The 12935-nt window shown below is 43.3% G+C and overlaps 1 protein-coding gene across 1 annotated transcript; it reads left to right on the forward strand.

The window, feature by feature from the left end:
• Positions 1 to 1079: 1079 nt before the first annotated feature.
• Positions 1080 to 10164, forward strand: LOC144521467 (ankyrin repeat and SOCS box protein 15-like). The gene is made up of 9 exons (XM_078256013.1): positions 1080 to 1183; positions 1292 to 1344; positions 1681 to 1812; positions 2911 to 3075; positions 4774 to 5019; positions 5291 to 5462; positions 7484 to 8003; positions 8858 to 9011; positions 9989 to 10164. Exons 1-9 carry the CDS (start codon positions 1080 to 1082, stop codon positions 10162 to 10164), a joined length of 1722 nt encoding a protein of 573 aa, XP_078112139.1.
• Positions 10165 to 12935: the final 2771 nt, after the last annotated feature.

Raw genomic sequence — 12935 nt, forward strand, 5'->3', positions numbered from 1 at the left:
TGAAGCGTTGCCTTTTGTTTTTTTGTTGTTGACACTTTGCCAAAAGATGTGTTGCTTCAACTCCATGGTCATTTTTAAGTCAATAATCTATCATTTAATAATTAAAATATCATTTAATATACATCGTTTGTTGTTGTTTTTTGGCTTGGATTGTGTTTCTGTTATTTTGTCCACCCTCTTGCACATTCTGGTATTTCAACTGCACGCAGTTACATTACATTACATGACATTACATGTCATTTAGCTGACGCTTTTATCCAAAGCGACTTACAATTGCTCTATATCAGAGGTCGCACGCCTCTGGAGCAACTATAGGGGTTAAGTGTCTTGCTCAGGGGCACATTGGTCGATGTATCGCAGTGGGAGTTCTAGAAAATCTGTGATAAAGACAGGGAATATTTTAATTTAAACTTGACATGGCACATAATCAACTTGTTTGAACATCTTCAACTTTTAAAAAAGACGTTAAATAGAACATTGTGCGGTATCAGAGCTTTTGGACAGTAAAGTCAAAACCAACAAACAGCTGAAGAAAATCAAGACTGAATCAATGTCGTTGCTTGGAGGGAAGTCAGTCTAAACTGAGAGTAACTTTTTTTGGAATCTTTTATAGCTCCTATAACGGCACATTTACTGTTCAGTCTCAGTGTTTTTGGTTTTAAACATAGACTTTAAACAGCAGGAAACAGCAGAAAGACTGGCTGGGGAAGAAAGCGGAGCATTTAGCAGCTAAAGAACCAGGTATTTTTCTCAGGAGTCTTTTGGGACAAAATCAGAGCTAAAAGTAGAGTGAATACTCTACTAAATGAATCATGTTGACACAAAACCTGACTCCAGTGGGATGATCATGTTGCCCTGTGTCTGCTGGATGTGGAATTTGGCAGGTGTTGTAAACATGTTAGCCACACCTACTTTATAAGTCTATAATATGTTTTCAGATTGTTCTGCTGCCCCCAGGTGGCCAAAATATCAATTCATGTAACTGTAAGTAGGTGATCTGTAGTTTATGTGCTCCAAACCATGAGTTTGGTGCTTGAAACGCTGTTCATCAATCAATGTTTTATTGTCACTGCAGAGTGATGAACACTTATGAAGAATATGGTGAAGAGGAGCTCAGTGACTACATCATCCAGCTCGGTATTCAAGACTCTTGCCAAGATGCTTTTCTGAAATCTGCAGCAAGGTATACGGAAGCCACACCTGAACTTCACCCTCCCACCAAATCCTTTTTGTTGATAATTTGATGAAAACCAGCTGACTGCCCTGTGCTTCCTCTACTCCTGGCTGTTAGTTTAGAAACAGCGACGGATGAAAATTTGAGAGTCCTGGCCGCCATCGAGCAAGGTGGGTTGGACATACCTTTCAACATTACACAGCTTTGTCTTTTTTGTTCTATTCTGTGGCTGGCAGCCAGAGTCACAAGGCCGGCCGGCCGGCAGCTGTACATGAGGACTGCCAGGGATCAGGAGGCTGGCCGACTGACAGGGAGAGGCAGATATATAAACAGAAGAGATACAGTATGAGAGGAAAAAAGTAGGAGAGGAAAGAAACTTGATTTGCAGAAAAGGGGAAAAGTACCTCAGCTCCAGTGAGTCCTGGGCGTTTCTCATAGTTTTTAAAAGTCTTTCCTCTTTTCGTTCTTGTAACCTGGGGCTGTTGCCTTGTTGCCTTGTCGACCAGGTGAGGTCTTGATGCTCAGGGGGATGCTGAGGCACACCTTCGCCTTCAGGGAGTCGGACAGCCGCGGCTGGCTTCCCATCCATCGAGCCGCATCCCAGCCAGTCCTGGAGGTTCTGCAGACTGTCTTGAGATGTAAGTACATTTGTTCAGTAGGTCGTTTTAATGGAACTATTAATAATGAAAACAATTCAAATAAATGGTGTGCTCTTATGAAAGCGCTTATTATCTGGAGGTCCCTTCATAGCAACAATGTTTTAATGAATGCAGTAGCAAATATAAGGGAGGGAAGCAGAACGTTACATATACAGAGCAACATGATCATCCCACTGGAGTCGAGTTTGTGTTCACATGATTCATTTAAGTCCAATATTCATTCTCTTTTTAGCTCTGACTTGGTCTCCACCAACTCCTGAGAAAAATACCTGGTTCTTTAGCTGCTAAATGTTCCAATTTCTCCACCAGCTAGTCTCTAACGTGTCTGTCTGCTGTTTGTTGCTGAAACACTGAGGCTGAACTACATGGTAGACAGTAAATGTGCAGTAAAACCAAAACTGCAGGGCAGAAAAGAACACACACACACACACACACACACAAAAAAGGTTCTGTATAGCAGCAGAGTTGGTAAGATGTCTGTGGTTTCAGAAATACCTGGGACACTTTCACATCATCATTTCTTCTACAAAATTGATAACTGCGGCTTTAATTACCATTTTCTAACGTAAAGTATTACTGCTCGGCATTGATACGGAATCTAACTTCATCATACATCTGGTTTTGCTGCTGTTCAGCTGGTTAGATTCAGCACACAGATGCTGAAAGTTTGTGTTTAGTGGCTATTCAGATGCTAAGTGACACAACAACAGACTGCGGTAAAAATATTACCTCCAAAATGTAACGGGTGGAGTTTACACCAATAAATAAATAAAGGTGACAAGCGAAGATGAAGGTCACACATTAGGTTGAATGCATCGGAGCCAACATCATTACAATAATGGCTGCCTGAAATAATATTAATACACAGAATACTCCACTGGGAAATGATGCTGCCTTCCAGCTTTATGACACCATGATGTCTAGGTCTAAAATAACTTGTGATGGCTCCCCACTCATTCAGCCTGGAGGTCAGCCAACAGCGGCAGCGAGGTGTCACCTGCCAGGTCACACAGCATAGCTGGCAGCGCGATGTGAACTCTAGGAACGGATATTTTGACCTGTTTGTGTTTGTGTCAGTGGCAGCTCAAGGGCTCAGCCTGGAAGAGAGGACGGCCATGGGAGGAGAGACGCCGCTGACACTGGCAGTGAAAGCCGGACTGGTGCAGAATGTGAAGAGCCTGCTGGAGTACGGAGCCTCGCCTCACAACACTAACAGCAAAAACGAGTCGCCGCTTCTGCTCGGTAACAATGTAGAGGGTGGAGTGATTACCAACACTAATGGTCCCATGGGGCGGTGATGATGAACATTAACAGAACAGATCTTTACCATGTCATGAAGGAGGAAATTAGCTATAGAGACCAAAAGCGTTTTTTTGTACCTGGCTGTAAACATGTTTAATTCTGCTGTACGTTGGCAATTTTAAATGGGGGTCTATGGGGATGCGAATTTGCATTTCCTAGCATGGCAAAGGAATGTCCCACCCCACTCTGCCTCTGGTTGCCCTACTCTGCCTCTGGTTGCCCTACCCTGGTATTCTTACCCTAATCAATCTCACTCCTCATGCCTAAACCTAACCAACCAAAGCCAACCTGTACTAGCCAATCAGAGGCAGAGTAGGGCGGGACATTCCTTCGCCATCCTAGGCTGGCTAGTCCACACAGCATTCCGGGATGGGAGAAAAACAAGCTCTGGTTTATTGGCTGCTGCTCGGTAAAACTGTAGAGCAGTGGTTCTCAAACTTTTTTCAACAATATACCCTCTTCGAAAGCACAAACATTTTGGGTAGAAATAACAATGCCTAGCTTTATAAAGAGGCACAATACAGTTTTCATTTACTAAAACAACAATTTTGTAACAAAAAACACTCAAATGCTACATTTCAAATGTTCTGAATCACTAAGTTCATTCATTATAGTGTATAAGTATTTTCAGAATTATGCTATGACTATTTTTTTAATTAACTTTTTTTTTTTTCTTTTTTTTTTTTAAATCTAACGTACCCCCTGCAGTACTCCAAAGTACCCCATAGGGGTATGCGTACCCTCATTTGAGAAACATTGCTGTAGAGGGTGGAAGGAGTGACAAATAAGAATAAAGGTTCTATGAGGCAATGATGATGATCATTACACCTTAATGGATGGATAAAAAAAATAGAGAGACATCTCCTGGGGTCAATTTGGAAAGTCTGTCCTTAAGGTATCGTCAGAGTAACAGCCATGTTCATGTAAAAAAATGTGCTGTAAAACCTCAGAAAAACTAGTAGCTAAAAGAGGCTGAAAAGCTCCACATTTGTGTGTGTTCACACCAGTGACATCTTTTACATTACACCTAGTCATCAGATTAATTCATTTAAAAAATATTGTGCAGCTTAAAGACAGTCAGCAAAGCCTTGTTGTATAACTGAAAAAGCCCATCCTAGGAAATGCAAATTTGCTATTTGGATTGACTCGCAAGTGGTCACTTGATGAACTGCAGTTTTTTGGCACTTCTGCATTGGCAGATTGTTTCTTAGTTCAGCTTCACCGAACCACAGAACATCTCTCATGGCTGTTGTTTTTGTCCTTTCTTCCCTCCAGTAACATCCGCGTATACAGATCATTTTGGCATTATCTGCCCAAGTCTTAAATCTTAAGTCTTAAATCATATTTATTTGCTTATCGTATTTATGATATTATGATAGGTACCATTTAAACATTTTCTTTCATTAAAATAGCAATGAATAAACAGATATTCTGCATTACTAGACTCAGCTTTCAGTAATGTTGGGACATTTGGTGTTAAACATTTCCTGTGCCTATGTGAAAAGGCCAGGGCCAGGACAGGCACTACACTTCCTGCCTCAAGGAGGAAAGCTACAGTACATAATGCTTTCTTTTTGTGGTTTGTTTTGCATCCATAATTCATTGCCGATTAAGACAGACTTTTTCCTCACCTCGCAGCAGTGAAGGCCGGCTCTTACGAGATGACGTACACTCTGGTTGCTCACAACGCCTGGGTGGATCAAGTGTGCCGGAGGAAGTGGACGGCGATGCACGAGGCGGCTAAGGTCGGCAACGTGGACATCCTGATGCTGCTGCTGAGGAACGGTGGCCCGGTAAACCAGAAGGACGTGACGGGGGTGACGCCGCTCGCAGTAGCTGCAGAGCACGGGCACTTCCACATCGCTGAGATTCTGCTGAACTGTGGTCAGTCTTGATATAAAAGTGCAGGTTTAGAGACCGTGGAGAGACAGTTACAACTTCACAGGGGAGAAACTATGTAAAGTCTGAGGAATTTGTCAGATATTACAACGGCATAAGGAAAAATATTACAATACTTTAAAATTAAATAATTTGCCAAAACATTTGACCAGTTCTGACAGTATGAGGGATTTATTTGTCTAATTTGTATTTCCCCTCTATTTTAAAGTGTACAAGTCCAATCTCCTTTTGTTTCTTCCCTCTCCTCCCTGCCCAGGTAGCAGCGTTAACTCTCAGGCCTGTAATGGTGAAAGTGTCCTGCTCGATGCGGTCGGATCAGGAAACACGGACTGCATTCAGCTGCTGCTGGACAATGGAGCCAACCCCAACCTGCCCAGCCTCACGGGACACCTGCCCATCCACAAGGCAGCATACGCCGGACACTACGAGTAAGCTCCTTCTGTCTGACACTGGCAGCTTGAAGACGCCAGTCACCCCAGAAAGTGAAATTTGTTTGCATGTCTTTGTAAAATAAAGGGTGCTAAAGGCTTGGAGACATTGCCTGCTTGCAGGGCTGCAGGGCTAATGGTTAAACTAAGATAGCTTCCTCCATTTTGGACTCTCCAGCTCTCTTTTTCCCTCAAAGGTCAGCACTGTCAAGACAGCTTACTATTGGTCAGAAGCGTAACTTTACATGTCAGAGTTCACCAATATTGAATAGAGAAATCAATCGACAATGAAAATAATCGTATTACTATTTTCATTGTTGAATTTTTTTCTTGATTAATCGGTTAGTTGTTTGGTCGAACAAATGTCAGAAATCAATCAATCAATCAATCAATCAATCAAACAAAATGTATTTATATAACACTTTACAGCAACCAGCAGGTATCCAAAGTGCTTTACATCAGGAATCAAGTATAAAACAACATATCATACAATAAAAAGAATGAAACATATAACACAGTAAAATCAGAAAAGGTTACAAAGAAACAGGAGAGTGAAATTGTCACACCACTACTACATATTAAAAGCCAGTCTAAACAAATAGGTTTTGAGTTTGGACCTAAAAAGAGCTACATCTGTAATAGTATGAATATCAGGGGGTAACTTGTTCCAGAGTCTCGGGGCAGCAACTGCAAAAGCCTGATCACCCCACCGTTTATACCTTGACCTTGGCACTTCTAAAACCAGCTTATTTGAAGACCAGAGTGACCGGTTGTGCTCACGCAAAGTTAAAATTTTGGACAAATACTCCGGGGCCAGGCCGTTTAAGGCCTTGAAAACAAACAATAAGATCTTAAAATCTATTCTAAAATGCACAGGGAGCCAATGTAGGGTGTAGAGAACAGGAGTGAAGTGTGCACGCCTAGATGTATTTGTTAAAAAGCGAGCAGCAGCATTTTGAACAAGTTGAAGGCTTGAGATCGAGGTCTGATTCAGACCAACATAAAGAGCAGTAATCCAACCTTGAACTAACAAAGGCATGCTCAGGAAAGGCTCAACTTTAGCCAGGAGACAAAGCTGGAAAAAGCTTATTGTAACAACATTACTGATCTGCTCCCAAACTCAAAGCTGGACCATTTTGTGTGCCTGAAGTACTGAAAATAATACACTGAGTTTTATCTTCGTTCAAATTAAGAAAGTTTTGTGAAAGCCATAACTTAATATCATTACTACAACTAAGCAGGGAGTTTAGTGCGACACTGTGATTTGCTTTCATAGGCAAATACATTTGCAAATCATCTGCATAATAATTAAATTGATAGGTTGTGCTTGCCTATAATTGCCCCTAAAGGCAACATACATAAAGAAAACAGAATGGGGCCAAGAATGGAACCCTGGGGTACCCCACAAGAGAGAGGAGCAGCTGTCGAGGAGAGGTCACCAATCATGACAGAAAACAAATGGTGAAAAATGTGCATCAGCGTTTGCCAAAGCCCAAGATGACGTCCTCAAATGTCTTGTTTTTGTAAACAACTCAAAGATATTCAGTTTACTGTCACAGAGGAGTGAAGAAACTATTGGACACTGTGGCAGCTTGTAGGCGACACCAGTCACACTAGAAAGTGAAATTTGTCCACATGTCTTTGTAAAATAAAGGGTGCTAAAGGCTCGGAGACATTACATGCTTGCAGGGCTAACGGCTAACAAATGTCTTGTTTTGTCCACAACTCAAAAAAATTCAGTTTACTGTCACAGAGGAGTGAAGAAACCAGAACATATCCACATTTAAGAAGATGGAATCAGAGAATCTTTATTAAAAATGGCTCAAACCGATTAATCAATTATCAAAATAGTTGGCGGTTAATTTAATAGTTGACAACAAATGGATTAATGGATTAATCTTTGCAGCTCCAAATGTCACCGTTGTAAATGCTGGTGTGCCCCGAAACTTGGCTGTTTGAACTCTTGGTTCTTCTTCTTCTTATTATTATTATCTTATTGGACCCTTGTTCTTTCCCCACAGTGCTCTGAAGATGCTGATACCTCTGTCCACCAAGAAGGCCATCAAAGAGGCGGGTCAGAGCCCGGTCCACTCTGCAGTGGAGGGCGGCCAGATCCGCTGCCTGAAGCTCCTGTTGGCCTGCGGCTATGACGTCAACTACCGCATGAACACCAGAAATTCCGAAAACTACCGGGATATGAGGAAAAGCGCCTTGTACTTTGCCGTCTCCAATGGGGACGTGCACTGCACCAAAATCCTGCTGGCGGCCGGGGCAAAGACGGACCTGGACCCGCTGTGCTGCCTCCTGGTGGCGGTCAGGTCGGGGTGCTACGAAATCGTGAAGCTGCTGCTGGCAGCCAAAGCAGACGTGAACTGTTACTTCACGGTGGTGAACGACACGGTGTTCCCCACGGCGCTACAGTACTGCCTGAAGGACGAGGTGATGATGAGGCTGCTGCTCAACAACGGCTACAAGGTGGAGAGGTGCTTCCAGTGTCACCATGACAACGCTTTTGAAGCTGCGAATGAGAGGAAAATCCCAGTGAGTGACAGCTGTTACTTGTTTTCCTTAAAGCAATGGATTGACATTTTAGGAAATACACTCACATGCTTCCTGGCGGAGAGTTAGAGCTGTTTCATGCTTCTTGTGTTCAGCGCGGTCAGCGTGGTCGGCGCGGTGTGGACGGCGATATGACAAAACGCGGCCTGGGCGACTGTGTGCGGAGGGTCTGTGGAGGGTCGCCGAGCAAGATTTTGTAACAATGTGGACGCTGTCGCATGGACCACGTTGCAATGATTGGCTGCAGGAGAGAAGAAGTCCCTTCTTTGAGCCGCTCTGACCGCAATCAGTATGAAAGACTACACAGTTTGCGGCGACCGCAGCACGCCGACCGCAGCGCGCCGTCCGCAGCGCGCCGTCCGCAACAGTGCCGTCTGCGCTGAACGCAAGAAGCATGCAACAGCTTTAAGATGAGAAGATTTGTATTACTCTGATCTCTGTCGCTTAAATATAAGAAGTAGCTTAGCTTAGCATAAAGACTGGAAACAGCTAGCCTGGCTCTTTCGGTTGTGGCTAGAAGGGATACAGCGAGGGCCAGAAGTTACGCAAAATCTCGCAAAATCGAATATAATAATATTAATACTTTCATCAATGAATCCAAAGGAAACCAATCGTTTTGGTGCCTAAACTTAACTGTCATAGACAGTTTTTCGTGGCTAAACGCTGTGGCTGTATGTATCCCTTTTAGCCCTTCTTTCCAACGTTGACAAATTTTCATGTCATTCATTAGTTACCATTTGCACATTTATTTAGCCGTCATTATAAATGTGTTTACTTTTTATACACGCATATAAAGAAAACATTGACGACCGTTTGAATGTCTGTCCTCTCGCCAGTTCTGTGAGATCATGAGCCTCAACTGCGTCGTGCATCTGTCCGGGAGCGTGGTCCGGACGCTGCTGGACTACGTCAGCCATGTCCACATCTGCTCCAAACTCAGACTCCTCCTGGAGAAGCAGACAGAGTGGCCCGAAATATGTGAGATCCTCAGTGAGTTCATTTATCAACAGCGATCCTGGTATTGTTTTCACCTTGTGATGCTGTGTGAATGTGTGTTTATACTCACCCAAGTACTGGCGGTATATATTACAGTGGTATAATTATTACTTATATTATACTTATTCATACCAATAGTTTTTAAATCTGTTTGTATATCTGTAAAACCTTCCTGACTACCATAACTATGGGTACTGTCAGGTTGTCTCTGAGAATGTATATGCATATCATATAAGAGAGAATTTCTAAATAAACAGCGGTGCTGAATGCATATCTTAGTTTTTTTTTCAAAATCACAAATGTGAACCTCATGGTGGAACTATATGCCAGAAGAAGATCATCTAATGTTTAATTTCTACTACTATCAGCAAAAAAAGGGAAATGGGAGTTGAGTTGAACCATACAGGGAAAATGAGGCATTAGTCATTCGCCGTTGGGGACCATGAACGTCTATACAAAATATCATGGCAAATCATACATGTCATCATCAAAATGTCGACCTTCTCGTGGCGCGAAAGGAAAAGTCAGTAAGTCACCAAAGTCTGTAGGATTTATCTACATATCTATTTTATATATGTATGTGTGTGTGTCTGTGTGTCTGTCTGTGTGTGTGTGCCAGTAATGAAGCCTGTAAAACCAGGAAAAGACTTGTGCCATATTACAATATTCCGATATTCCGATATTCAAAATCTAAGAAGACAGACAGGATTTTAATGACTACCTGATCTGTGCTCTAGTGCTAACCACAGGACAAACTTTTTAGCTTTTTTTTTTAATTTAGCTCCACTACCGGTAAGACACTAGCAGCACTGTAGGCCTGTTAGTTTTGTCTTCTTCCTGCACAAAGTCTGCAGATTGTTTTCCGTCTCATGTCTCTCCTTTATATCATTGTCTTTAATCCTCTCAGTTCTGTGTTTTATTACAGTTTGGATCAATAACATGATAACAGTTTTGTGGACCTTGCTCTCCAGACAGTCCTCGCTCCCTAAAGCACCTCTGCAGACTGGACATCAGGAGGCGCCTGACCCTGAAGAAACTCAACAACCCTGAGGTCATGAACTCGCACATTTTCCCTCCCAGACTGAAGAGCTACATACTGTACCAGGAGCTCGACCTTTACAGCCAGGACTCTGAATGCATCATGTGAACATCTCCTGCTCGTTCCGAAAGGATGTAACTATTTTTTTAAATCGTTGTAACCTCTGGTTTTTATAAGCACAATACTGTATAAACAAACTTACAAAAAGTACTTTTAGTGTTTTTTTTTTCCTCTCTCCACATTTTAGCCCATTTACTTTAAGCTAAATGTACTTTACATTTTTCCAGATCACATTCCTTTTTTTTCTCACCACATTGTAGCACTTTTTGGCCCGTTACAGGCTTAAATGGGATGTGTTGAAGATCAGTCCACCTGTCTGCAAGATATCTCAACAACTACTTGACCAACCCAATCTCACTCCCAACTCGTAAAATACTGACGTTTGGTCAGTGTCTCTCAGCGTCAGATACCGACGCAAAAATCCCCCTGCATCTGTATGGCACGCACCGGGCAAAGCAGCAGCTGGACCCGCTGTAAAATGATGTAGTATTAGGAGTAGTCTATATACACAACGTTCCCCTCCAGGATTGCTCAGGTGCCGCCAGACATTCTGTTACCTTGGGCTTTCTTTGTGTTGTAATTTGAAACTCCGGTGGATTTCTGAGGACTATGGTTAACTGCTCCTCAGATCTCTGCAGGGTAAATCCACAAAGCTAGCTAGACTATCTGTCCAATCTGAGTTTTCTGTTGCACGACTAAAACAACCTTTGAACATACACAGAGGCGGAGTGGCAATTGGGAGAGTCGGGACTTTTCCCGGTGGGCCGGTAGCGTTTCGAGGCTGCGAGGGCCGGTCTGATAATAGTTATACGTTGCAAGTTTTTAGCAACACCATCTGGCGGCCTGGTGTGCGGCCGCTGCCCGGTCACTGCCCGGTCACTGCCTGGCCGCTGTCCGGTCACTGCCTGGCCGCTGCCCGCTGGTCAAACTGTGCAGCCTCAGCTCAACCAAGCACAAGCTAATCAGAAAGCACTAACGGTCACAACCATGTCAAGGATTTTCAGAAATATAGTGGGATCAAAAAGAAAAGGGAAAGGTGGCGCTGAGATGGTCAGACTCAAAAGGAAAAAAAGGGATTGTGTTGCTGTGCTGTGTGTTGTTCATTCATTCCCCCCTCGAGGGCCGGTGGTCTACGAAATTTCCCGGTAGATCTTTTGGTCCCATTCCGCCGCTAAACATACACATTTTCCACCAAAACAAGTTCCTTCCCAAGACTATTTTGCAGAGGCACCGTGGCTCCGTGCGGCCGCCCAAGACGACTGTGATTGGTTAATAGAAATGCCAATAAACCAGAGCACGTTTTTTTCTCCCATCCCGGAATGCTGTATGAACTTGCCAGACCCTTCTTCGCAGCGCTGTGGAGGAAGGTCTGGTCTGACTACATTAGGAGTAACAACAGTAGCGAGTAGTATGAAAGACCAAAAATCCGAGTAAGGAGGTTGGTTGGGGGGGTGGATGGGTCAAACAACACAGGACTTTCACCCAGGAGACCGGGGTTCGTGTCCCATTCTTGTCCCACGTGTCACTGAAACGTACATTTTGTAACCCCACCCACGATTTGTTCCTATATGTTCTTGTGCCGCATGTCAGTTTAATGTACGTCCAGACCCAGAGCGTCAAAATGTGACGCCAAGAGTCCCGACCAAGTGCGTCTAAATATGATGCCAAAGGGCTAGACGCGAGTCCCGAAAGCATGAAATAGTGAGGCTCAGAGACCCAACCAAGCGCGTCTAAATATGACACTAAAGGAGACTTTTTGCGTCGATAACAAACGCCAAAGGCACCTGACCAAGCGTTACTTTTTGATGTGATGGGAGTGAGAATGTGACTTGACAGATTTGAAATATTATACATCTAATGCAAGAACTTAAGAAATATTATAAATTTTTCTTTTCAGCCTCAAACCAACAATGAATTGATCTACTAGCATGTGTTGTGTGTGTATCAAACATCCAGTCTCTGTATTTGAAGTGTCAGCTGCATTCTTTAAATCGTCACATTGAATGTTGATCACCTGTAATTCACAGCATATTGAAGTATTATTTAGTAATCTGTGTTTTTTCCTGTAGCACTGTGATTATAAGTATCAAATTTATAACATGTCATTTTTGAACTCAATTGTTTTTACAATTCCTCCATATTAAAAAGGTGGAGCCTGTGATTCTGAAGGAAAATTGTTGAACGCCCAAACAAATACACCCCTCCCATCAGAGCGTTAGCCAGATATACCATCCCTCTCGCTCCCACTGCCTTTCTCTTCATACATCCATGGTTTTCCCCCTGTTTGTCCTGTGCTCTAGCGCGAGCGGAATAATGTTGTGTGACTCAGTCCGAGCAACTTTGTTTGTTTCCCATTAAGGTTTATAGCTCAACAGTGACCGGACACTTTTTTTAATTTATTTTTTAAAGATTACTTTTTGGGCATTTTAGGCCTTTACTTTTATAGGACAGCTGAAGACATGAAAAAGGAGAAAAAGGGGAAATGACATGGAGCAAAGGGCTGCAGGTCAGAGTCGAACCCGCTGCCGCCGCGCCGAGGAGTGAACCTCTACATATGGGCGCGCTCCACCAGGTGAGCCACCCAGGCGCCCAACCGCCCACTTTTTTTAACGGCTCCAGTTACGGAGGTGATTTTACCCCTTCAATATCTCCAATGATTAGGGGTGTCCCAGAACAGTTTAATATTCGATGCTTCGATCGGAAAAAGCCTGATTCGATATCCAGTCTCACAGTCGAATCCTCGCAGCGCTGTAAAGTCCAGGTCAGACCAAAGATTATGGAGGAGACAAGTGTAAACTTGCAGATATTGCAACCCGCCT

The sequence above is a fragment of the Sander vitreus genome, chromosome 8 (assembly GCF_031162955.1).
Source record: "Sander vitreus isolate 19-12246 chromosome 8, sanVit1, whole genome shotgun sequence".
NCBI lineage: Eukaryota > Metazoa > Chordata > Actinopteri > Perciformes > Percidae > Sander > Sander vitreus.

What these genes read in the sequence shown, in the direction of transcription:
- LOC144521467 (XM_078256013.1), top strand. Translation starts at nt 1,080, where the DNA reads ATGAACACTTATGAAGAATATGGTGAAGAGGAGCTCAGTGACTACATC. An exon ending in CGAGTCGCCGCTTCTGCTCG is followed by an intron (nt 3,076 to 4,773) that starts GTAACAATGTAG and finishes CTCACCTCGCAG; the next exon opens with CAGTGAAGGCCGGCTCTTAC. An exon ending in CGAAATATGTGAGATCCTCA is followed by an intron (nt 9,012 to 9,988) that starts GTGAGTTCATTT and finishes CTTGCTCTCCAG; the next exon opens with ACAGTCCTCGCTCCCTAAAG.